Here is a 26,586-nt window from a genome sequence, read left to right as displayed (position 1 = left end):
GCAGAGACGGTCAACAGAGTGGCCCTTCCTCAGAGGCCCCTGGGCTCCTCCTGCTGGAGCTGGACAGAGCCCTGGGGTAGGATATGGACAGGGGTGGAGGAGGTGACCCCTCTGCCCGCAGTGTGGACCTGGCATGCCAATAAGGCAGCCTCTCCGTCTAATCTGACAGCCGCACTGACTTGCTGAGTCAGCAGCCACACAGGGAGAAGAAAGGGGACCAGAGAAGACTGGGGAGAGGGGCTCTTGGAGGCTGAGCAAGGACTCAGAGGAAACCTGACCACAGCCAAACACTGTTTTCACAAGAACATTCTGGCAACGGGAGGCCAGCCTGAGCACCATCCCAGAGCATTTCCTCCTCTGAAAAGTCTTGACCCAGATGAGACCCATGGCGGGAAGCAGGACGGTTGGGCTGCCGAGCCAGTGAGGCCTGGGCTGGGCTTACCTGACAGCTTATTTGGAGGAGAGGTGCTGGGCTGGTGGTGGGGAGAGCCGTGGGAGAGCAGGGGGTTCAGGTTGTGCGTCTGGTTGGAGCTGTAGGCATCCATGGCCAGCTTCTGCCGGAATGCCTCCTCCTTCCTGCGGTTTGCAAACCAGTTGTAGACACGGACCTCAGTGACCAGGTTGGAGCCCAGGCCGTGGGCTTTGGAGGGGGAGACGCCTCGCTGCAAACATTCTGCCCTGAGGATGGACAGTGGGGGAGATGGTGAGCAAGGACAGCCAGGGGGAGGCTTGCCGGTGTTTGGCCCCAGACACACAATCCCAGTGGTCTCAGTTAGGAGTACGAAGAGGCCAAGGATAGAGCTAGATCCTGGGGAAAAGCCTGTAATGAGAAAAGTCCAGCTTGTGTAGTAGTTCTCTGATGACATGGTGGGAATAGGGCCAAATACAGGTGCAGCACAAGCTCTGTGGCCCTGTCAGTGAGGGGCGTAGGCCTCTGGTGTGGCTCCTTACAAGAAGAGAGTAGTCGAGAGGCAGGTAATTCAGGGAGAAGGTCCAGACCAGGCCTCTTGACATCTTATGTTGCTACCCTTCCCGACCTACAAAAGGTGACGTCCTTCACTAGCTCTGATTCCCTTCAAAGGGACTTCTGGCCGTTTGGGGTTTGGATACCCCCAAAGGGTGCCAGGGAAACCAAATTCCTCATTTGTGCCACAGGAATCCTCCCCAAAAGGCAGGCTGGGTGAGGTACAAGGAGAACATGCCAAGGTGGCTGGTCTCCAGCTTTATCATTGCCCATGAAACCCCAATTCCACGTGTCAGAGAGACTTTTAGACACCATTGGATGCTAGGGGGCTTCTCATTAGCAGGGGGACAGAGTATAGGCTGTGACATGTCCAAGCTGATTGCTTTGCCTCCCCCTTCCTGGCCTGACCTCCCCAGCCATATGTTATTGCTAGAGCCAGCCCAGCCCAGAAACAGAGAGACCACAGGTGTTGGCCAGAGCAAAGACCAGACTTTTAAGAAAGTCAATGTTGGAGGGACACCTGGGTAGCTCAATCAGTTAAGTGTCCAACTCTGGGTTTCAGCTCAGGTCTGAATCTCATGGTTCATGAGTTCCAGCCCTATATTGAGTTCCATGCTGACAGCATGGAGCCTGCTTGGGATTCTCTCTCTCTCTGCCCCTCCCCCACTTATGTGAGTGCTCTCTCTCTCTCCCTCTCTCTCAAAATAAATAAATAAACTTAAAAAAAATCAATGTTGGAGTCAGGGAGGATGGCAGGAATGAATGAATGAATAAATAAAATATCCCAAGGATTTCTAATAGTTTTCTTTAAAATTACATGCAGTTGTTAAGATACCAAAAGAACTCTATTCAGTGTGGGCAGAGTGGATTGGACAGATCTGACCAGGTCTTTTCTGCCAAGTTTCCTTTTAGACCAATGGTTTTTCCCTAGTCTGCATGGAGGTCAGACACATGATTCTCATTTCACTGGCATATTTTAGACTCTCCAGAGTATCTTCCCTGCAATAATAGCTCATGGTGTAAATATCCCCCAGAAAAAAAAAAAAAAGATTCCACAGCTAACAACCAATTCAACAAAGCCAAGTAAGTCTCTTGACTCTAAGCCTTCTTGGAATCTTTAATATGTTACTTTATGCCATGACTCCCCAAGAGGAAGTATGCATCTGATGTTTCTCAAATTATTTGAGACTTATTTGACTTATTCAAGTCTTATTTGACTTGAAATCGGGGTTCCGTGGAACACACATTGGGAAACCCCAATTTAGCCACACTTAGCTGGATAATCAGTATTTCAATATCCTGGGACTGAGGGGATGGATCTCAGGTCCGTGTGCTTGCCTGCCTGCTCGAGCGAGTTTCTGGTCGTGTTACCTGTTGCACTCCTCCACTAATGCTTCCCTCTCTTCCTTGCTGGGGTTCTTTTGCCGGTCGTAGGCCTGGTACAAGATTTGCTGGGATGCGGGCCCCCATTTGAACCGGTTGCGACGCATCTTCTTGTTGGGGGGCTCAGAGCAGGCGTCATCGGACTGCCCAGGCCCCTGGCTCTGTTGACTGAACTCTGGAAAGAGAAACAGCAGCTGATCCTGACTGCTTTTGTCTGTCATATTTCCAGAACTCTGGACTGTCTGGTTGAATTCTGCAAAGAGAGAGGAGTAGATTTGATAGGGTCTGTAGCCTTCACTTGGCAGACAGACAGACAGACAGACAGACTGACGGACAGACAAAAACACCTTTATTCTTCTCCCCGAAGCTTTGCCATCTGCTGTTATTACATGTGGGGTGTGGGGTACGGAGGGGAAGCCCATGATAGGCTCCTCTCTGCCCACCTCAGTCTGCCCCACAAAGCCACCCCTTTCCTTTCTTTAAAGGAGTTCAAATATGACCAACCATTGTTTTTAGTGGTAATGTGTTTTCATTGGATCACTGGCTCTCAGACAATGAAGCAACCCTCTGAATCCTGACATCTTGTGTTTTGGTGTCCAAGAGGATGAGTTCAACCAAGTCTCAGGTCTAGAGGGAAAGGGCTCAAAGGTACAATTTGCACTTAGACAAAATATTCAGAGACTAAAAACAGCTTTCCCCACCTCTCCTCTCTCCTCATAGATCCTAGGGGTCCACATTATGATGCTATGTTCTTAGAAAAACCCAGGACCCAAACCTGTCGACTGGTACTTTGAAATAAATAGAACTGGAGTTTTATATTAGAAAGAGAAGAAGCTCTCTGATTTCAGATCATTTCAAAGGTGATGGTGTGTATGTGTGTGTCCAGGGGTCCATTTATGAGGGAAATAGCCCCAGAGGGAAATGTCTCACAGACTTGCCTACACATTTAAAAGATGGCAAATGCACAAGTCTACAGACACAGGATCTTTCTAGCAATGGCATTAAATGAGCTGGAGAAAGATAAATATAGATGAAATGATGCTCCCTGTCCACCCAATTCCCAGGTCAAGGTACATAGTGACCCTCGATACATTTTTGGTTGAATGAATGAATGAAAGGTGGCAGCTCACCCAGTGATGACACCCTAGCCTATATGGTTTAAATGAGGTTTGATATTTACTTTTGGGCGAACTTTGTTGTTGTCCTCCTCATATCTGCATGAAGCAGGGTTCAGGGTCATTAGTTCCATTTTACAGATGAATAAGCATAGAGGCCAACCGCCCTGCTGAGCAAGGACACATAACAGATTCATTTCCTAACTCCTGGTCCCCATGTTCTGGACCTTGATGTTTTTCTTTCTTCGTTCCTAGAGTCCCTCCTGCAGGTCTCAGAGGCAACTCGATCCAAAATTCTCCAAGGTTCAAAGTCGGGGCTACTATTTAATGCTTGAATCCCCTTGACAACACCCTACCATGTGGTTTTCCAGTCTATTCCCTCCGGCAATAGGGAACTTACTACCAATCTAAGGATCCATTTCCATTTGGTTCCATCTTCAGAAGCAGTGGGCCTCTAACCAGCCTGGACTCAGGACTCAGCGATAGGTGGTGTTGGGCTTTGTTTGAACCGGTTGCCGACTGGCCAAGGTACAAGCAGACTCCTCGGTGGATGGACCAAACATGTCACTGGGGCCTTTGATTTGGGCCCCACCCACTTTGGATGATTCTCAGGCTACTTAAAGCGGTGTTTTCACTGGTTCCCAACACTTGCTTTAGATACCTGAGAGAAAGTTCTGCCAAATCTACTGGCAGGAAGCCACTGCCTCGGTTGGATACTGGCGGGTCCCAGCCAAGTCACCTAATTCCCCCCTGCCCTCAGCTTCCCTGCCTGTGGAATGGGACTGGGTGAACACCTAAGGGGCACTCAACAGTCTCTCAGAACATCTACCTCTAGTCAGGATGGTGATGGGGACCCGAATTCCTATGGACGCCATATCTCTCAAAGTGCTTTCATACCTCTTATGTCATTTGGCTTCATGGCAGCCAACTAGTGCATTTACCTCAGGGACAATAAGAGGGAGAGAAAGAAGTTCCCCGCTCAGGGTCTTCTCTCCTCACTGTGGCCCTGTGGAGTCACCATAAGAGCCAAAAGCCAGTATGGATAATCCCAAGGACCCAGGATCAACATGAGGCTCTTCACATGCTATGAAGAGATGTGATAACCATGAATATTTATTGAAACCACTCCCCTGGAGGGGTACCATGCAAGGTCCTCTAAGCATATCCCTTCGTCTAGTTCTCACAACCTCTACATGCAAGAAGTATCATTATCTCCACTTTGTAACTGAAGAAACAGAGGTTCAGACTGGTTACTTACAGGACCTGCCCAAATTCTCATGAATGTGGGGCATCAGCCAGGACATAACCCAGCCTAAAGACACGAAGTTCCTTATCAGCAGCCTATGCATCATCTCTTGCTAAAAACAAAACGCAATCAATACATGCCCAAAACCTTCCAATCTGACTTGGGTGGAGGTAATACAATGGACTCCTCTGTTGTCTGTGGCAGGTGTGAGGCTCACTCAGCCGCCCAGAAGCGCGGGGCTGTCCTCTGAGGGGGCAGCCACTGGCACTGTGTTCAGAACTATGTGTGTGCCGGGATCAGCCTTGATACATTACCTGTGGGGGCCCAGAACCATCCAGGCTCTACCCACCTCAGGGCCCTAGCTTCTCAATTTTTGAAGAAGCAAACTCTGGCCTCTACCACCTCTCCTCCACTTCCTTCTAGATTAATGCGGGGTGGGGGGAGGGGAGCGGAGAGACAGAAAATGTTCACTGCCCATAAAAATTACCTTGGAGAAGCTGGTTTCAACAGCCTCTTTACAGACTCAGAGCCAGCTTGGACAAGCAGGTTCTCTATGTGCAGATGGGCCCATGAATATTATCACTTATTAGTTTTAGTTTCTCAAGAAAATTTATGTAATCTTTTTCAGGTTATTTATTTGAGAATGGGGGAGGGACAGAGAGGGAGGGAGAGAGAGAATTCCAAACAGGCTCCGCACGGTCAGCACAGAGCCTGACTCAAGGCTTGATCTCATGACCGTGAGATCATGACCTAAGCCAAAAATCAAGAGCTGGACGCTTAACTGACTGAGCCACCCAGGCACCCATGTATCATCTTTTTAAATTCTCCCACTTTTTTCTCCTTCCAGACACCCCATTCACTTGTGTCTCTCTTTTATTCATCTCATTTCCTAATTTTTATCCCATGTTTACATGTCTTATATTCATCCTTCAAGAATTAGTTCCAGCGTCACCTCCTCTAGGAAGCCCTCTGTGAGGTCTCTAGGCAATTTAGCAGTTCCTCTGCTGCCCCTTGTGTACACCTTTATAACAGCTCTTAGAAAGCTGCTGTCATGATCCACTCAAACATATCATCTCCCCCACTGGGCTGTAAGTCCCTGGAGAAGAGGGCCTTTGTATCTCACAGCCCCACACAGTGTTTGGCACCTAATAGATGTTCATACAGTATTTACAGAATGAAGGAATGTTTCTTAAGGTTTAGGTCTCATGTGGCTTTAAAACAGTAATAACAATAACTCAAAAAATCCCTGGCAGAGCCTGTCGTATGTTTTTGTAAAATGTTTCTTCTCAAGCATGTGGTGAAACTTTCTAGGACTTGTGTGTTTTTCAAAGCTTCTAGCTGGCCTTTCCTGTCTCCCTCTCCTTTCTGGGGGGACTGCCATTGAACACAGAGAGGCAGCTCAAACTGGAGACACCACATGGGGCTTGGATTGGAGCGAGGGAGCCCAACGGTTCCCTGGCCTTCGGAGACTGTGTCTCCTGAGAATGTTCTAGGCCTTTTCAGGAATTACAGAGAGTTGCTTCATGTCAGACACACAAATTCTTAAAAACCTAGTCACCATGGATGGTGAGTCAGCCCAGAGTGGGCCTCTTCTCCTATGCCGCTTTGCTTCTTCTAATCTATCCATTTAATGCTTCAGACAAGCAGCCACAATAGGAGATGGAGGTCTAAAACCTTTCCTTCTGCCATGAAGGCCTTTCCAGCCCACAGACATTGAGACCATAAATACTGAAACAATCACTTCAGAGCAGTGTAGGACAGAAAACAAGAATAATTTTAAAAAGTGGCCATCCAGTGAGAAGGGAGAAATTCCAACCCGGAAGGCAGTGGAAACTGGTATCTTAAAGACAGAGAAGCCCACGGCCCAGAGGATAGTATAACGGGAAGGGCAGAAACTCATACAAAACTTTACTAGGAAAGGGGCTGATGGAAATAATTGAAAGATAATGGAAGTATGCTGTCCTAAAATAAACATAGAATATCATTCAAATGCTGTTGCAACTTCCTGACACTTCAAAATAAAAATCTCTTGGTATTACTAGGAGGAAGGGATGTTGGGACAGAAAGGAGATTTGAGGATGGGGATGGAAATGACAAGTATTGATCGGTCAGAATTCCAAATGCAGACACTTGTGCTGTGTCCTGATTTAGCCAGAGAAGCTTCTTCATCAGGCAGCGTCACTGGCTCAAGTCTCAAAGCTTTATGGATTTTGGTAAATGTGAGTAATCACCTTGAGTTGCTTCACGATGCACGCGCACCCTCCCCCCGCCCTCCCAAATATCAGGGTCGAGTTCTGAATACATTTATATATAAAAATATCTTCAATTTTGTATGCTCTCTTCAGAGGGGAGGGAAGAGAACAGGAACAGTGATCAATATTATTGATTGCTACAAAATGTCTTCCTTGGAAATTCGGATCTGTGGTTATATATCAAGGGGGAGCTGCTTGGCTGACTTGGGGGACAATATTCCACTGTGACTTACTTGGCTTCAAAGAGAAGGGTGTTGGAAGCAGGGACCAGAAAATTCAAGGTACACTACATACACTAAGCACTTGTCAAGGTAGCTGGCTGGGTAGTAAGGACCATGGGAAAAGAAAATGATTGAAGCCAATCCATTGTACAATAACTATGGAAACCAAATCCACCTGCCAGCTTCCTTATATTTGCCAAGTGCTATGTAGGCCTTCTCAATGAAGGGGAAACTGAGGCATCCCACGGGGGTCAGAATCAGGGCAAAGGTCACCACAGGTTGAGGTCGAGGGGGGATTAAAGCACTTACGTCGGAGGATCTCCCGTTGCTTTCGGACGTACCAGGTGTAGAGGGCTGCTCGCTTCTGGGTCTTCATGGGGGTGCCCTTGTTGAGATGCTGAGAGAGGTGTGACTGGTTCAGACCTGTGACGTCGACCACTTCCCTCTGGGGGATGTTGTGTTGCTGCATGTAGCCCTTGATCATTTTGGCAGCCCTCCAGGGGTCCTCACTAGACAGATAAGCAGATGGTTAGGATTCTGGTGGAAGATGTCTGGGGAGAAAGATTCTCTTTTTAGGAGTTTTACCTAAACTCTCTGCAAAACTTTGATCTTCACCCATTTCTCCATCCTTGGGAGAGAGGGGAGGCCAAAACAGAACCTAGAAAAAAGGGAGATGAAATCTTCCATACAGTACACTCCGTCCCTTTCACATGAGATCAGGAGGGTAAAGGTGAGGAGGACTTCCTGTCTTCAGGGATGGGACAGCACCATCAACGCTCTCTCTCATTAAGCAGAAAGAAAAGTTCCCATTTTGTTTTGCTTTCCTCCATTTTCCTGGAAAGTGAGGGACCTGAAGGCAAGAATTTTCCACTTCTGGAAAGTGGAGATGCCATTAGCTCAGGGCGGGGCTGGATGATCCTGCAATGATGGGGGCCAGCATCAGTTCTGATGCTAGACCTCTTCTACCTTATTTCCATTCCGAATGGGTGTCTCAGTGTCTTAGCTTATGCGATTGGAGTGAAACGTGTGCCCATCTCCTAAGAAGCAAGGAGAACTTCTTGGCCAAATGCTAAACAGTTTTCAGAGTTTCAGAAAAGTTTTAAGAACTACAATGACGTTCCTCCTGGAGTGAAGAATTGTTCCAGTGAGGTGAGGCAACTTAAAAAAAAAAAAAAAAAAAAAAAAAAACAGGGGCATCTAGGTGGCTCAGTCAGTTAAGCATCTGACTTCAGTTCAGGTCATGATCTCACGGCTCGTGAGTTCGAGCCCCACGTCAGGCTCTGTCCTGACAGCTCGGAGCCTGGAGCCTGCTTCCAATTCTGTGTCTGCCTCTGTCTCTGCCCCTCCCCTGCTCTTGTTTTGTCTCTCTCTCTTACAAGAATAAACAAACATAAAAAGAAAACAAAAACAAAAACAAAAGTCACCAGAGCCCCACCTCTCAGATGAAACAGAGTGGGGATATTTTCAATTTCTGAATCAGATATTAAGCATTCCAAATGCCGTGGTTCCCTGTATTCTTGCAGTTCCTCCCTGATATAGGGTAAGGGTTTCTGGAAGGCAATGGCTTTCATAAATTTCAAGCTTGGGATAGAACTTGTGTATGCTTTTCATTTCTCATAAACACAGGCATGCATAAGTTTCTTTACAGCAATGTATTAGGGCCTTTGAACTGCACTTATTTAAAGTGTTTTCAACTTCGCTAGTATCTTTTATTGCTTATGAACTTAAAAGTGAGAGATATAATTTAAAACAGGAAATTAAGAAAATGAGGCAAAGTATAGAACAAAAGTATTAATGCAATACGTCACATGTACTGTTTGTTTAATACAGCTGTATATTTAACTTTTAAAACAGACCCAGCACCCCTTTACTGTATGCTGATGTGCATAGTAGCCTCATAGAACATGAAAAAAAAAAAACAAAGGGAAAAAATTAGTTTCATACCAAACAATAAAGAACGTGTAAAGCAGAGGACAAAACGGATAGTGTTGTAAATGAAATAGCCAATTCATTTCTAAATGGTGCCTATCGTAGGTCAAATAAAATTAGTTTTTGCTTGATGAATTTAAAAACCTAGTAATTTAAACATATTTTGTAAGCATTTGAATAATTGTGGCTATTTTAACAAGTCTGGTATTAAATTCGTGAAATCACAGGCTTTGGTGGAGATGTTTTTGGGAAAGACAAACTTTTAAGATTAATTATATATAAGTTAGTACATTTCCCGAGTATCTATAAAGCTACATCCAAGTAACAAAACATAATAAACTAACAACAAAAACAAAAAATGTGAAAACACGTTCCAGTTTCACACATGTAAAATTCACCTTGACTAAAAGTAGTGTTAACAGGTCCGTGGAATGCACATACCCGTATAAACACCCGCGATCATTTTAAAGCTTACTTCTGACGAGTATTTCCACAGAGGTTTTTAGGGTGGAAAAACATTTCCAATACAATTGCTTCAAAAGTTAGAGTGATTGGATTTTCAAAGTTAATATCGCTTTAACAGATTCTTTGACTATTTCCGTTTTGTTCAAATTTCTTCACCTGTGTTCATTTCGTGTGTCTCAGAAACCTAGCAAAATAGTGTAATGTTCTTTAGAGCGAAGGGTTCTGTGGAAAGAAATATTAGCCTAACAATTGGAAGGTTAAAAAAAAAAAAAAAGCCCAGGGAAACGCTGCAATGCAGCAAACCTTTAAGCCCGCATCTGAGGACAGGAGTCAGGGGTAAGATGGCGCAGTTATTTCTACCTTTCCAGCTCTGACCACAGAATTCACCTGGGTTCACCGGGAAGCGCCCTGAGAGCCGCTTACGTTTGTTCATTGGAAGTACAGCTTATATGGGGGGGGGGGTTCCGACCCCCAAAAATACACGGACCCGGAGAAGCACGAGCCGCCACCGTGCTCGGGGCGCAGGTGTCAAACGCCCGACCCCAGCGCCCTGAGTGGGCCCAGCACGCTCCTTTTCCAACAGTGACTTTGCTGCCCACGAGCAGGAAAGCCCTGGACCCCAGCACGGCTCGCCCCGCGTTCCTTAAGAAGCCTCAGCTCTGGCTTCCTCAGGGAGCAGCCCACTTTGCAAACGCTGCAGGCGCCCCAGGGCAGAGGCCGGCGCTGGAGGCTCCGAGCCCGGAGCCTGGAGCCCGGGTCCCGGGGCTGGATGACGCTCAGCCCCGGACCTTCCCTTGTCGCCTTTCCCTTCTAGGAGGTTATAAAGAGCGTCCAGGCAGTCCAAAGAGTGAATTTAGTTCTGTTCTCTCGGCTTTAGAACAGGGTGGGCAAAAAAGGGAGTGCTCAGGAGCCGACCGTGCAATGACCTGGGAACCGCTAGCAATTTCTTGAAAAATTACTTTAATAAAGTCTGAGCACTCCCGAAGGTGGGGGGAGGGAAGGCGGCGCCCGCCGGGGAAAGGGGGGGAACCTTGGGTCTGTCCAGCGTCTATACCGGGGTGAGGGGCTCGGCCCCTCGCCTTCCTCCCCGCCTCGCTGGAGCCAGGAGCTGGGCGGAGGGCGCAGGGCCTGCAGGTGCGCGCGACCCGGGGCGGACGGGGCAGTCGAGGTCCGGCGCCGGGGGCTTGGCTGGGAGCGCCCCGCAGCGCCCGGCGTGCGCGAGGGCAGCGGCTAGCCGACCCGCGTCGGCGTTTGGATTTCCTTCCCCCTCTAAGCCGCCTTTACAACTTCACCAATGAATAACCCGCCTCTCTTTTCAACCTAATCACGACTCTTTGTGTATCTTTCTGTTGATGATTTATAGAAATAAATTAATAACACCCTAACTCCACGTGCTGCCGTTTATGTTACATCTCTGCTGCGTCCAGCCCAGCGCGGGGCTGGGTGCGGAGGGGGCCCTGGGTCGCCTCGCGCTGCCCAAATCTTCCCAGAGCCCCGCTACAAGCGGCCGCTTGCAGCCAGGTGGATGGGCCTGGGCCCCGCTGGCTCCCCGTGGCAGGCGGCGGGAGCTCGGTTAGACCTCCCGGTCGCCCCGGAGCCCTGGCTGCTTCTCTTCCGACCCCTCGCCTTCCTGCGCCCGAACCCCGGCGCGGGAGAAACCGCCGCCGCTCGCGGAAACTGCGAGGCAGGAACCCCAAACCTACGAATGGCCAAATACTTTGGGGGGGGGGACTAGAAATCCCCCCATTGTCTTTGCTAGAGACTAAGCCGCTGGGCCCTCAGATCGCAAATTCAAATGCAAGGTCACATCCCACTCCAAACTGCTGCTGCGGCCGTGCGATCGAGGCTGCCTGAATCAGAGCGCAACTTTGGTCCTGGCCCCTGCCTTGAAACCGCGGCGCTCAAATGTCCGAGGCCACGCGAGGGGCTCGGTCCTCAAGCCAAGCGGCCGAGAGAGACGTGCGGTCTAAGGGTACCGCTGGGCTCCTTGGATAATTAGTAACCAGCTGTCAAAGCCCTCGGCCGGTCGGAGAGGCCCTGCAAAGGATCCCGGACCCGCCAGCCTGCCTGAATTCCCCAGGACGCCGGGATGTCGGGGGCGAGATCTGGAAACGCCCTTCTTTCTCAGTAGGCGACCAAATCCTCGGCGAATGTGGTCTTAGCCGCTTTTGCCCCCCCCTCCCCCCCCCGTCCCCCGCGCTTGCTTAGATACGTGCTTCTTTTGCCCCGTGCGGGTCAGGCTGGGCCCTGCGACACGCAAACATTTCCTTTTGCAAATCTAAACCGGCTTTGAGGATTCCGGATAATCCTGGGGCCTTGCATGGGCGCTGCAGATGGGAGTGCCCTCCAGAGAACTGGCCCCCCGAGTCCCGGCCCCGGGTGCCCCCAGGCCCTCTGCAAAGAACAGCAGGACGCTGCGCCCGAGGCCGGCCTGCGTTTCCCGGGACCGGGTAGGAGGCTGACCCGGGAGAAATGCTAGGCCCGGGATTTGTGCGGGCCCGAGTCTCTGCTCCTGGGAAGTGGTCACCGTCTCACTGCACCCACCCGCACCTTCAGTAGCGCGCGCAATCCTCCCGCAAAGGGCTCCGCCGCTGCGGTTCTCCCAGGCCGGGAGGACCCCGCGGTCCGGGGCGCTGGCCTGGGCAGGGGGAGAGGGAGCTCGGGATTCAGGGCCCTCCGACTGAGGTACTGGGAGGGGTCCAGGTGTCGGGAGAGAAGCGGAGCGCCCCCCGGGGGACTTCCTTGGTGGGAAACGGACTTGGCGAGAGGGTCTGAAGCAGCGGAGCTCTGGCACAAGGCCCGGGCTCTAGGGGCTCCACCTCGGTCCGCGCCTACCTGAGCATCCGGTCCACCTCCGCCCGTTGCTCGGCCGCCTCCTCGGTGTTGAGCGCCTGCAGCTCCTTGAGGATGGGAGGGGTGTCATAGTCGTCCCCGTCCTCGGAACCCTCGTCCCCAGACAGGCGGCCCTTGGCGTGGCCGTTCGTGAGAGTATGGAAGACAGGCTTGGTGTCCGGGTCGGCCCCACTCCCGGGGGACAGGGGCAGCGTCTCCAGCTTCACCCCGAAACTCGGGGATGGCAGCAACTCCTCTAAGGCCTGGACCAGCACCTCCTTGGTGACCCCGGAGCTCAGCAGGGCGCTCAGGAGTTCTTGCTGGAGCGACGTGAGCTTGGACACCATTTTCCAAGGACAGAGAAAGAAGGGGGTGAGGGGGTGGGCGCGAGAGAGGAGGGTGGAGGGGAGTTTCACAAGCGAACCCCAAGTCCAGGAGCCCCCCCCACCCTTCAGACACCTGTTACTCCCGGGGTCCCGGAGTCTCCTCCGAGAGGAGTCAGAAAACTTCTAACTTGCCATGATCGCCACCATTAGGCCATATAAGATATGCAAATTAGTGGGGAGGGCCCGGCTTTCGGCAAGATGCAAATGGTCGTGGGGAGGGGGGAAAAGCGAGAGAGGGAGCGCATGAGGAGCAGACGTGGAGAGCTGGAGACCCGGGCCGGGAGCAGGGCTTGCCAGGGTCCATTGTACTCACGCTGGGGGGCTGAAGACCTTCTTGCACTGGTTCTGTTTATCAGCCAAACTTTAGCTGACCTTTGGACTTGGTAAGCAAGTAGCTTGCAGCGTAGTGTGGGAGGCTTTGGGGCTTTTCCACCCGCTGCGGGTCCAGTTTTAGTCTGGAGAGAAGAAACTGCCCTTTGGGGGTTCAGATGAGAGCTGGAAGAAGTTAGGGTGCTCTTGGAAGGAGATGGAAGAGGATGCAAAGAGTAGAGACCTTCGGAGGCATCCCAACAGACGCAGGTGGCCGGCAGGGAGATCCAGCCTGGAGAGGAGAAACTGACTCCTTGGGAATGGACGCGGAGACCCGGGGGAAGTGGGGGTGTCAGGCGGGGTGAGTGCGGATCTCCGCGACCCCATTTAGCTCTACCCCTCCTACCGTTCTGCAGACCCCAGGCCCTTACCACACGGGTGTGGAGGTTTGGATCTGCAGAACTGCTGGCCCGGAGAGCGTAGGCGAGCGGGAAGGAGGCCCGGAGAACCCTTGGGAGGAGGCGCCCACTAATTTATGGTCAGGGGAGTAGCCAAAGGTGAGCCCCGCAAGCAGCCAGGCTGCACCTAGGCTGCCCAAGCCTCGCGGGAGCTGGCCGCCTGGGCCATGCTCTCCTGTTTAAACCCGGAATATCAAAGCGCCTCCGCTTTCCGGGCAAAACTAGAATCGCCGGGCCTTCTTCCTAGCCGCGAAAGCAACGCGTGGCCAGCAGCTAGCTGCGCGGACGGTTGGAGCCGGGTGTCCCCGGGGCCACTGCCTGCTGGTTTATTCGCAGCTCCAGGACACAGCAGTTCCCAGGATGGCGCTCTGCGGCCGCGAGGTCACCGCAGCACTGGTGGGAGCAGGCGCCCACCAAGCCGCTGAGGGAATGAAGTTTTTTTTTCCACCTGGGTCCGGTCAGGAATGAAACCGGAACCGTTCAGCTTTGTGGGAGTTTCACCTGCATCTCCCCAGGGCGCCGAGGGGGGAAAGGAAGGAGGCCTGCGGCGCACCTGGACGTGCAGGCTGGTTCTGACCTGCAGAAGAACAGGGCAAGGGGCTTTTTAGGATCCACCGTTCACAGACCCATAGGCAGAGGACACCCCCTGACCCTCTCTAAGCCTCAGTTCCTCATCCGAGAAATACTACAGCGGACAGTGCAGGGGGAGGGGTGGTGCATACATTGAATGAGACCACCTGTGAACCCCTTGGTCTAATAATTGGTGTTCACACTTTTCAGCCTGGAAAGGGAAGGAAGCCAGTTCCCAGTAGGAAAATCTAACCCCTTTGGGGGCTTAGTGTTCTCAGAATCGGGCAGATCCAGCACCGGGGTTGGAGGGACTGGGAGATTAGGGACAAAAATTCAGAATCAGCAGGGAATTTGCAAAGGGGCTTCTAACCAAAATCTCCTACCATTCCCACCTTTAAAAGGCAGGAGGAAGTTGGGACTAGTTCTGGGAAATGTGGAATTTCAGCAAGGGGGAGGAAGGATCAGCGGCTCTCATCTGCTTCATTCTGGATCAAATCTCTTAGGTGTGCTAGAGCTGAAGCTCCAGGGGCGACTGATCCAAGTTTGACTGCTAAGAGTGAGGCTGCCTCTTAAACACGGGGTCTGCTGGGGATGCCTGGGACACCTGCCGGGAGCCAGAAGGAAGGGGGTGATTGTGTGCATGGAGTTTATGGAGCCTTCTGGGAAGTTTACACTGTCTCAGGCTCTTCCCTTGAGAAAGGGTTAATAAATTCATGGAAATGAGGGTCCTTCATTTCACCCTATTGTCTTTTAGTTTGTTGTGACATATGGCAGGTCCTTGCCCCTCACAATTCGGCCCAATGGGAGAACATTCTCTGCCTACCGAGATCCCCTCAGCCAGGATAATGAAGTGTTCAGAGTAAATGTCCCTGGAGAACAATCTCTTTTTCTCTGTGTCTCACTTGCTATCATGATAGAAGCAGTCAAGTGTAATTGAAGATCAGTTTCTGTGTTCGGCTGGGAAAACCCATTAAAAAACCAGCAATCACTTCCCTTTTAACAACAAAGCTTTGATTTGTAGTTCTAACTATCATGTGCCCAGTCTGACTCAAGTTTTCTTATCTCTCAAAATTCAGGTGGTAGCAAACCCATTCTTTCCCCTCTACCCGAGGCCAATGATGTGAACGTAGGGGAAGTTTCACTTTCAGAGGGAAACTTCCTATGAGTGTCCAGGTATGCCTTTCAGTCAGCCTGACTCTTCATGTCCAGCAACTTCCTGTAATCCTCCTGCTCATTCCTACCTTGGATACGACACCTGGTGTAATATGGGTGCTCAGTAAGTAACAGCAACTATAGCTCTGTGAGCAGATCCAATACCTACCTCTTCATATGGACATTTAAAAGGAAAAGTGTAATGATCTCAGCAGACAGTTCTTCAGGATGTGGGTCATAAATGCTAATTCAATGAGTTATCTCTTAAAACCCTTTGGTGAAACTTCCCCCAAATAGGGGAAACGAGTACAGTTGAAATACTTTGTACTTATGCTTCACACGGGATACAATGGTGATGAACTGATATAGTAGCCTCCTTTTAAAGGTGGGAAAATAAACCATAAGACACTTTATTTTTTTTAATTTTTTTTTAACGTTTATTTTACTTTTGAGACAGAGACAGAGCATGAACGGGGGAGGGGCAGAGAGAGAGGGAGACACAGAGTCGGAAGCAGGCTCCAGGCTCTGAGCCATCAGCCCAGAGCCCGACGCGGGGCTCGAACTCACGGTCCGTGAGATTGTGACCTGAGCCGAAGTTGGAAGCTCAACCGACTGAGCCACCCAGGCGCCCCCATAAGACACTTTAAAGGAGGTGGCTTGCAGCTCTTGGAGTAAATGAGGGGCTGGGATTGGGGCTCAGGACTTTTGAGCAGGGTTAAAAGGGGAAAGTCTCCAGTTTTTACTGCTTTGGGAGATGGGAAGTTGAAACAGCAGAAGTGAAGGATCCACGACAGAGAAATAGAGGATAGATGTTGAAATCAAACAGACGTCAGTTTGGGTCTCAGATCTGCTTAACCAGCGGTGTGACTTCGGCATAGTGCATCATCACTCTGACCCTCAGATTCCTTATGTGAAAAATGATAATAATATGCCCTACTGGGTTTTTGTGTGAGGGTTAAATGAGTTCGTAATCGTGAGTTCCCAGAGGATGACCGGCTCCCACACGTTGAGAAAGAAGCAGAGATATAGGTCATGAAAACATGCAAACAAGTGAGGCAGCTGATCTCTTTGATATCGTTCATTCCTGGCTTATTTTTTTTTAATAGTCACTGTATTTAAAGAGATCATACTAAGTTCTTCTACTCAAAAAATGCACCTGCAGGTTAAATCACAAGATTTGCTATAGGAAGTGCAGGCCCTGGTGTAAGGTCATTTAAAATTCAATTGGCTCATTACTGGATGAAGGCCTTTGGAGCACCATGTTGGAAATTTCACAGGATGGCAAACGTAGTTCCAGTGGATTCAACTCTCCTGTGACTTCGTAGCATAAGTGATTTTCCTTTTCTGCTCTTGGGCACACCATCTTCCCCCTACTTTCCATGGCTACCCTCCTTTGCTTATAGCAGAGAGAGCCTGGTCCTCTACCTCCTGCCACTCCACTCTCCAAGGCTCTCCCATTGATTTGGCAGTCCCTAGAAGGCATCAAAACGAGATCTTCTCTAGAGTAAAACATAAATACTGTTCTAGCCTGCTCCGAAGCAGGGGAGGGTCTTACCATTAGCACTGTCCGTAGCCTAGAGAACTTTCTGCACTGCAGGGTTAGAGTCTGAGGTTCCAGCTCTGGATACAATACTCCTTTCTGGAGGACTCTTTCACCTTCCCAAGGGCTTTGGTGAGCATCCTTCTCTGAGCCTCTGATTCTGCTCTTTGAAAAATAAATCTTCTATGATTTGACATTTCTAAATGGTTCCATATTACCAGGCTGTCTGTTTCCAGGCCTTTGGGCAGGTGGCTTAAGAGCTCAGACTGGACTTCTGTGTAATGCCGGCCACGGGGCTTTTGAGCAGCTCTCGAAAAAGTACACCATAGACAGGAGACTCCATGAGGGCAGGGACTGTCTCAGGTCCTCCTCTTCAATGCCTGGAGAGATGCCTGATACATAGCACATGCTCAATAAAATAGCTGTTGAACAAAGGAACAAGAGATCATCTCTGGATGCCGTCACTAAGGAAGATTTTTGTTGCTTTATGTGTACTGCTCAATTTCCCAAATTGTCAGCAATTAAGTTGTAGTTTAATGTTTATTTTTGAGAGACAGAGTGCAAGCGGGGAGGGGCAGAGAGAAAGGGAGACACAGAATCCGAAGCAGGATCCAGGCTCTGAGCTGTCGGCACAGAGCCTGACACGGGGCTTGAACCTATGAACCATGAGATCATGACCTGAGCCTAAGTCAGATGCTCAACAGACTGAGCCACCCAGGTGCCCCTGTGTGGCTGTGTTCTGATGAAACTATTTATAAAAACAACTGGCTGGCCGGAGTTGGCCTATGGGCCACAGTTTCTCAACCCTTGGGTAAAGCACTTACACAGGTAGAAATCCAGAGATCTGAAGAGATCTTGTAGTCATCCCATATCACAGTCTATTTTCAGGTTGGGGAAGTGGATATAGGAAGGAGAAATGCCTTTCCCAAGAGATACAGAACATTGCACTAGAGAAATCCTAGCATTGGAGCCAAACAAACCAGCTGCTTCTGGGGGGTGGGGTGGGGGTGGATATGGCTATGGCTTTGTGCAAGTTACTTAATTTCTTTGAGTCTTTGTATATATCATCACCACATGTAGATGGTGATAATAATGGAATTTATCCCTTATAGGGTTAATAGAAGAATTAAATTCGATAACACAGGAAAACATCTTGTTATGGGGGCTGGCCAGAGTAGGGCTTACCTACAACCAAGTTGCTTCCTCAATCACAGGACGTGGCTCAGGGACTCCCTCCCCGTCTCCCCCACTGCCTCTCCTCTAAATGGAGAGCTTCTGGATTGAGTTCACTGACAAATACTACCAAGCGTCTGCTATGTGTGAAGTCCTTTGACAGGAGAGCTGTGAGCTAATAACGAATGAATACAGGAAAATCTCAAATCCCACCAACCTCAGGCCTCAGCTTTCTTTCTAGAAACCCCTTCCCACTCTGTGCTTCTATTTCCCAAACATGCTGCTATCAGATGATCTTCGCCGGGGAAACTCCTAGGGGTAGCAGAGATTTCTCATTTCCATTCAACAACCCACATCCTTCTCCTGGGTCATTTTTAGAAATAGGGTGTTCCCAGTAGCTTGTAAAAGATTAAATTAAAAACTAGCAACCTAGTACGATATTAAACTAATAAATACTACACCTCGCACAGAGAGCCTTCATTCCAGAGCAATAATCTATTCCTCCTCCTAGCACAGCCATGAAGAGTGATTGGCAGTGGGCCCAGCACACAGCAGGTACTCCATAAGTGTTTACTGGACGATGTGGGCTCGGGTATGGTATTTAGAAAAAAAAAGAAGAGCGCTAGTCTTTACTAAAATCCCTTGGAATCTGTTTCCAGATTAATATTCAAATAAGTGCTAGTGAGGTGCCCTTGCTATATTCTCCCCTTCTCCTCATGAACTTACGAGATAGGTGGTATCAACCCCACCTTATTGATGAGCAAATGGAACCTCTGAGAGAGAAGGATTGGCCCAGAGACCCACACATGGTTAAGGAGCGGAACCTGGGATCTGAATGACGGACCTTCTAATCCCGCGTTCTCAGTGCCTCTTTTCTGGCCCTTCCTGGCAACTTCCAACCCTCTACCCACCCAAACCGAGGGGGGAGCACGTAGGAGCACCCCGAATGGTCTCGGCACAGAGAGACATCTTGTGATCAGGTGTGTGAGAGGCAGATCAGTCTTTCCTGCCCAAGGAGATATCTGCCACATAAAGAACTGTAATACTTGAACAGGGTTTAGTGTTGTGCAAAGAGCTCTCTCCTTTCCTTTTATCCTCAAAACAGTCCCGTAAAGAAGGCAAGGCAGGCATTACCATTCCCGTTTCACAGATGAGGAAGCCGAGGCTCCGAGAGGAAAACCGACCGACCCCCTGAAGGTGGCAGACCCACCATCTCTTGACCCAAGTCTTCTGAATCTAGAAGCCAGCGTTTTCTCCACAACACTGTGTTTGTGTAACGACAAGGTAGCACAAAGTGCGGCCCACGTACAAGACCTAAGAATAAGACACGCCCAGAAACTCCCATCTCCACTCCTGAAAAGCTGCACGAGTGCTGGGAAAGACACCGGGTCCAGTCTATGAGGCAGGACCTGCCAGGCACTTGCTTTACCCTGTGCCTCCCCCACCTGTCTCCTCTCCGCCCCCCTCCCCTTGGTGGCCCCTGTGCTTGTTCTGCCTGCTGTGTCTGGGCAGGAGTGCTGTCCACCGCATGCACCTTGGGCATGACAGTGACCACGGGACCCCACGCTGAGGGGATGGTGTCCTTCAATGCTCTTGTGACTAGACACAGTCCCTGCTCCCAGGCCTGGGGGTAAAGAGCATTGCAGGGTTGCTGACTCAGTGTAGCAAACATTTACTGGGCACCCATTACGTGCGAGGTGCTGCGGTAGGTGTCCAGCCACTGAGATGGGCAAGATTCGATTTATATAGTGGGACGTAGAGACATGTAAACACTTCTATTTCTAGTTAGAATGGAGCGGCTTTATAAGAAGCCCTGTGCTGACTGTTTTACATAAGACATCTCACTTACTCCTACTAACAGCCCCATGAGACAGTATTATTACTCCTACTTTTAGTTTTCTCAGCTGATGCTCAGAGTGCTTGAGGTTCAGAAAGCTGGTTACTGATCATACCAAGTTAGAAATCAAAATAGCGCTGTCTGGCTTCTAACATCTGTAGCCAAGAGGCAGATACAACAGGGGAATCAGCATGGGGCTTGGAGTCAGGCTGATCTGAGTTTGAAATTTGCCTCTTCCACTTCCTAGGTGTGATGTTGGGCGAGGGGTCGCTCTGAACCTCAGTTTCTTCACCTATAAAAAAAGAAAACAGTGTAGAATTTGGCAGGAAAGATAAATACATAAACCACCTGGCACAATTAATCATAGAAACAAATGCTAATAATCATAGGGGAGCCAGCAAAGTGTTGTAGGGGCTCAGAGCCCTGGAAGGATAAGTAGGATTTTGACAAGAAGTCAGAGAGTGTTTCAGGCCGAAAGAAGGGCTGAGCAAAGGCTTCAAGCGCAAACCAGATTCTGCAGCTCCTCTGAAAGCTTGCTTTAAAATTCATGCGCCACAGCAAACTTTCCTGATGAGTTCTGTTCCTTCTAGCGATTCCTGGCCTCCCACGGCCTTCTGGGATCCGCTGACGGCTCACTCCCTTAGGAAACCCTAGCAAAGCCTGGAATGAGTTTAGTGGTTCTCAGCCGAGGCGGGTTTGGGCCCCTAGGGCAGATCTGGCGTTGTCTGGCAGGGTGTTCCTGGATGTGCTTGGGGTTTAACGCACTGTAGTCCCTGTCCCGAAATTCTTAATAATTTTACCTTTGAGTTTCTATTTTGTAAGTGAAGACTGATGGGATGACAGAGCTGGCCCCAGGGGCTTGGAGCCTCAGCTCCCCGGAATCATCTCCTGTCCCCTCCCTGACTTTCTGGGATGGAATTTCAGGTCCAGCTCCTGTACAACCTGGTGTCCCTAGCCCTGCCAGACCTGTCTCCCCACGCTCAGCCAGCAGCCATTGCCTCCCTCTGTGCCTTTAGGAGACCTGACTGTGGGCACGGGGAGACTGGGATAGGCTGCTCTGGCCGTGTGGTATCTCAGGGTGGAGCATCCCTGACACAAGCTGGCAATGCCACGGAGCATGAGGCGGGCGGCTGTGTAAGGCCTTCACCAAACCACATCCTTGTAATACCTCTGGGGGTTGCCTGTCTGTGTCACAGGAGCAGTGGTGGAAAGGGTACATGCATGGCTTGATTTCCATGCCCACAGATGGGGCACTGTGACCTGGGCAGCTGACGGGTCAGGAGGGAAACTGGCAGCTGGTGACGGAGTGCACGTTTGCACAGAGTCACAGAGCAGTCCCCAGACACCTATGGGGGCTTGCACTAACCCCAGTAGCGTGTCCCCATTCCCCAGGGAATGGGACATGAAATAGCAAATAAAAACAAGGAGGGAGGGAGGGAGGGAGGAGAGAAAAAGTGTGTGGGGAGGGGACGGAGGGAGGGAGGGCAGAGGGAGAGAGAGAGATCACTGAAGAATTGAAAAATCTTTATATTTCAGGATCTTCAATAACACTCGTTTTCCCTGCTTTTTGAATAAAGGGTCCCACGTTTTCATGTTGCACTGGGCCCCACGACTTCTGTAGTCTAGAGACATTTTTTATTGTCCTAGCTAGGGGTTGCTACGGCACCTGGCAGGTAGAGGCCAGGGATGCTGCTTAAACACCCTGCAACGCACAGGACAGCCCCCAAAACAAAGAATTATCTGGTCCAAATGTCAACAGTGCCGAGCTTGAGCACCCCTGGGGTTATCAGCTCCTCCTTTCTGCTTCCAGTATCTTCTGCACTTATCTCTCCCTCTGCTCTTTGCCCACATGGTTGAAATGACCTCACCAGCTGTCTAGCCTGGGGGCTCCTCAAAGGCAGGGTTACAGTTTTATTCATCTTTGCATTGCCAGATCCTAAGGCAGCACCAGCACATAGTAGGTTCTCAGCACTCACGGACTGGACTGACCAGCGGGGCCTACGAATTTACCTTCTCTTCCTTAAACCTGTCATTTTGTGGTTGTGGGAAACGTGAAACCACTCTGAGCTTTTCGGAGACACTACATGATTCTGTTTTATCTCCTCTAAGTGGATTGTAAATATCTAAAGCCACAGGAAAGAAACTTTCTAAATCTTCTGTGTTGGTCTGTGGTCCTGAGAACGAGCCCTGCCCTGCCGGCAGTCTGTAAGGTGCTTGCTGGCAAACCACTTTCTCTCTGTGCTGATGCCACCTTTCTGCATGTCCAAGGCCCAGACAACATTCACTTATTCATTCAACAAACAGCCATCAAGCATTTACTCTACGTGGAATGCTGGGAGCTTGGAGACCTTAGAGGCAGAGCTCCTACCCTCAAGGAGTTCAGTCTGGCCAGTTCTAACTCAGTGAAATTAAGCATCACAGTTGCCGTGAAATTAGCCTTCAGAAGACTAATGATAAAACAGAGGAGAGAGAAGATCCATCACCCCATTTCTAAGGGAATGCCCTCAAGCCCTGTTTGGTCCCATTGGCGGCACTTTGTGTGCTCACTGAGTGCCTATGTGTGGGGGGCACAGTTCTCATACCGGGGGGCAGCAGGGAGGAAAGCCGAGGAAGGCCTGGCCTCACAGAGCTTTCACTCCACAAGAGTGGGGGGACCCACCACAGAACCGGTGAGCGAGCAGAGCCACAGAAGGTCGGAGGATGGCATGCTCTGGAGAGAGGTCAAAGGGCAGCCAAATGAAGGAGCATATGGGAGACACGAGGTACTGAGGGGTCTTCCCAGGGAAGGCTTTCCAGTGACAGAACTGAAAATCAAGCTCGGTGTAGTTTCTCAGCCTGTAGTATCCCCTCAGCTTGGGGCCCTGGGAGCCCAGAAATCCCCTCTGAGTGTAGTCAAAGGCACTCACTGTTAATAGGAATGGGTTGAATGGTTGAATGAGGTGTTAATTTTTTTTTAAGTTTATGTTTTTTTTTTTTTTTTTTTTTGAGAGAGAGCACAGGAAGGGCGGGGGGGCGGGGAGAGAGAGAGGGAGAGAGAGAGAGAGAGAGAGAGAATCCCAAGCAGGTTCCACACCGACAGTGTGGAGCTTGAACCCACAAACCATGAGATCATGCCCTGAGCCGAAATCGAGTTGGATGCTTACCTGACTGAGCCACCTAGATGCCCCTGAACTATTAGTTTTTAAGGGGTTTTTCTTTAAAGCAGTAATCTGTAAATGGTTTTCCCAATTATTCCTCTCAGTTAAAATAAAAATGTTCAAGCACCTCAATCCCATTATCTGTATTAAGTAATCAATACACTTACTATGTGTGCAACTGGGCTAATACTTTGTGCTCATTATAAAGCAAGCAGGAATATTAAAAAAGGCCACAGAATTCACACAAACATGAAAATAAAACCTCATGTTTTCATCCTGTCCCTGCAATGTATCACCTTGTGAGCTCTGCTTTGGGACCCCTGTTCTAATGCACGAAAGTGCTACATTTTATTTTATTTTAGAAGTGAAAACCGGGGTGCCTGGGTGGCGCAGTCGGTTAAGCGTCCGACTTCAGCCAGGTCACGATCTCGCGGTCCGTGAGTTCTAGCCCCGCGTCAGGCTCTGGGCTGATGGCTCAGAGCCTGGAGCCTGTTTCCGATTCTGTGTCTCCCTCTCTCTCTGCCCCTCCCCCGTTCATGCTCTGTCTCTCTCTGTCCCAAAAATAAATAAACGTTGAAAAAAAAAAATTTAGAAGTGAAAACCTTCCTACATGCCACCAGATACCTGCCTCTCAGGAATTTTTTAAGAGTTGGAAAAAAGGGGAAATTGATTGGAGGCATAGGTTGAGAGAAAGGATCAAAGGAAGAAAAGGAGGATAATGAGAAAAAGAGGTCAGATTAATACAATTTTAAAAGGAAAGGAAGAAAGGTAAAAGGGAGAGATGAAAGAAAGAAGAAAGAAAGAAAGAAAGAAAGAAAGAAAGAAAAAGAAAGAAAGAAAGAAAGAAAAGAAGAAGAAAGAGAAAGGGAGAGACAGAAAGGGAGAGAAAGAGGAAGAAAGAAAGAGAAAAAGGAAAAAGAAAAAGAAAAAAGAAAAGAAAGGTAGGAAGGTGTGGGGGAGGCAGGCAGGCAAAGGGTAAAGGGAAAATGTCCCCAGGATGCCACTGGATAGAGGCAGTGAGGACGCTCTCAGGCTGGCCTTTGCCCAGACCTCACCGTGTTGTAAGAATGTCCCGTCACAGTTCATAGGCTGGACCTTGGCCTCTCTCCACACATTCGGAATCACCAGCTAATGAAGTGGATATTGTTTTCTGGTCCTTCTCTCTTACCCTATAGCTAGCTCCCTTCCGTGGCCTTCACTTAGCGGCGGTGTCAGGAGTGATGGAGAGGCTGACCTTTTCCCATCACTGTCCCGCACACCTCATTAATTTCTCCTTGCAGCTGGAGATGCCCATTATGGCTTAGGTGAGCCGATGGGTTCTTCAGAGAGCAGAGGAATGCAGTTTCCCAGAAGCGCCTGACCCAGGGCTTCTCTCCTGCAGGACATGGGAGACAATCTTCTGGTTTATAGAGCTAACAGAAGAAAGTCATGTTTGAAGCCCTCAGAAAGCCCTGAGCACTTTCTTTTTAGAGCCTTGCTTTAAAGGCAAAGGAACGACACCAGTCACTTCAGTGTAGAACTAACCAAAGAATACAAAAATACTGCGCAAAATGGTACAAAATGAAAACTCAAGCAATGCTCATTGAATGCTTGTTTAGAATTTGATCTAGCCCGGGGCCTGGAGGCATACAATATTTGTTGAAAAAACGAATGGTGAATTTTCACAGTAATCCTGCGATGATGACACCAAGTGGTAGTGTCTTCATGTAACAGGAGACAAAGGCCCAAGAAGTTAAGTGCCCAAGGTCACCCAGCGATAAAGTCCTGTCCTCCGTTGTCACTGGGGCACTGCTTCCATGCAGTCCTTTTGTTACCTTTGGGAAAATCTGTCACTTTCCTAGATGTTCTGGTGAAATCATTCCTTCAGTCCATGCATACTGTGCACCTGCAAGAAAACAGGCATGGTGTTGGGCATGGGGTAGACTGAAGTATAAAGCTCCAAGGTTGGCCCCTGCCCTCAGGCATCACACAGCCCAACAGGTGCTCCTGGAGCCCATGGTGACCTCAATGACCCCTTAAGCCTATCATCTTCTTTCAGTATTGTCTTCCATGCCTCAGTATTAAATATTTTTTAATCTACGCGAGCGTTCGCTTAAAAAAACTTTTATTTTTTAAATTATAAACCTAATAAATGTTACCATGTGATCCAACAAGTCTAATTCCGGGTACATACCCGAAAGAATTGAAATCATGGTCTCGAAGAGATAATTGTCCACCAATATTCATAGCAGCGTTATTCACAACAGCCAAAAGGTGGAAAGAGCCCAAGTGTCCATCAGTGGATGAATGAGTAAGCAAAACGTGGTGTGTACCTTGAATGGAGTGTTATTTGCCATTAAAAAGGAAGGAAATACAGACACATGCTACAACATGGATGAACCTTGGCTGAGTGAAATAAGTCAGTCACAAAAGACAAATACATATTACTCCACTTATATGATATACTGAATACAGTCAAATTCATAGGCACAGAAAGTAGAATGATGATTGCGTGGGGTGAAGGAGGAGGAAGGGTGAGGGGTTAGAGTTTAACAGGTGCAGAGTTTCAGTGTTGCAAGGTGAAAAATTTCTGGATATGGACACTATCATGGTTGCACAAGAGTGTGAATGTATTTAATAAGGCTGAACTGTACATTTACAAATGATCAAGGGGCGCCTGGGTGGCTCAGTTGGTTAAGCATTCGACTCTTGATTTCAGCCCAGGTCATGATCTCATGACCTGAACGAGCCCCGAGCTGGGCTCTGTGCTGACAGCACGGAGCTTGCTTGGGATTCTCTCTCTCCCTCTCTCTCTGCCCCTCCCCGGCTCTCTCTCAAAATAAATAAATAAACATTTAAAAAAATGATCAAGATATATACTTTTAAAAACCCAAACAGGATTTCTGATTCCTCCTTTTCCATTGTGTACTCACTCCTCAAGGGCAGCCAAGAGGAGCATGGCATGCAGGGACACATGACTGGGTATGAATTTCCATTCCATCCCTTATTGACTGCGACCATGGGCTAGTGACTTTACCTTCCTGAATCTCAGTTTCTTCATGTGAAAATGGGTACACCATCATTGTTGGGACTTAATAAAAAGAGGAGTGGCAGATGCTTGGCACATAGGAAACACACACTAAGGGCTGACTGTGGTTGTTCTTCTCTGGAAGGTCCCCCCGTGACTTGGGCTCTGCGAGCAGTCAGGGCTCAGGGAAGTCCACGGCAAGGGAGGGGAAGAAGGACCTTCTGGAAGGTGCTATACTCATACTTGCAATGTGTAGATCATCTTTCCACAGAGGGGTTATCTGAGAACAAGTGATTAAGAAGGTGTTATCCTCATCTTTCAAGCGATCAAAAGCAGCTGTTATATACAGATGTCCTTTTCAAAACAGCAGATCCCCAGAGTGAAAGCTCATAATGTAAACTTTTAGGAAGAGGTGGCCAAGCAGAATCCAGAGAATACTTAGGACCCAGGGCACATGGATAGGTAACCACAGAAAGATAGTAGTGGAATATATGAACCACTTAGCATCAAGAGACCTGAGTCCAACTTCCACCTTTTGGTTTTGTCTCACCTTGAGTCATGCATCCTATAAACTCTTTGAACCTCAGTTTTCTCACCTAGAAAGTTGGCA

At 49.2% G+C, this 26,586-nt stretch overlaps 1 protein-coding gene across 6 annotated transcripts in view; it reads right to left on the bottom strand.

Moving 5' to 3' along the window:
• HNF1B (HNF1 homeobox B) overlaps positions 1-12,798 on the bottom strand; it is a 53,062-nt gene extending 40,264 nt beyond the window's left edge. For 3 of the 6 annotated variants that reach the window (XM_027034346.2, XM_027034347.2, XM_053211674.1), the window contains exons 1-4: positions 12,411-12,798; positions 7,491-7,690; positions 2,336-2,600; positions 443-678 (exon numbers count right to left, since the gene is read on the bottom strand). In XM_027034346.2, coding sequence (XP_026890147.1) covers positions 443-678; positions 2,336-2,600; positions 7,491-7,690; positions 12,411-12,754 — 1,045 coding nt within the window. In that variant the 5' untranslated portion in view covers positions 12,755-12,798. The remainder of the gene's footprint in view (positions 1-442; positions 679-2,335; positions 2,601-7,490; positions 7,691-12,410) is intronic. The other 3 variants (XM_027034349.2, XM_027034350.2, XM_053211675.1) reach the window with 1 other exon arrangement.
• Positions 12,799-26,586: the final 13,788 nt, after the last annotated feature.

This window comes from Acinonyx jubatus, chromosome E1 (genome assembly GCF_027475565.1).
Source record: "Acinonyx jubatus isolate Ajub_Pintada_27869175 chromosome E1, VMU_Ajub_asm_v1.0, whole genome shotgun sequence".
NCBI classification, from domain to species: domain Eukaryota; kingdom Metazoa; phylum Chordata; class Mammalia; order Carnivora; family Felidae; genus Acinonyx; species Acinonyx jubatus.
The sequence above is the reverse complement of the archived record's forward strand: the minus strand, read 5'-3'. Positions and strand labels throughout refer to the sequence as shown.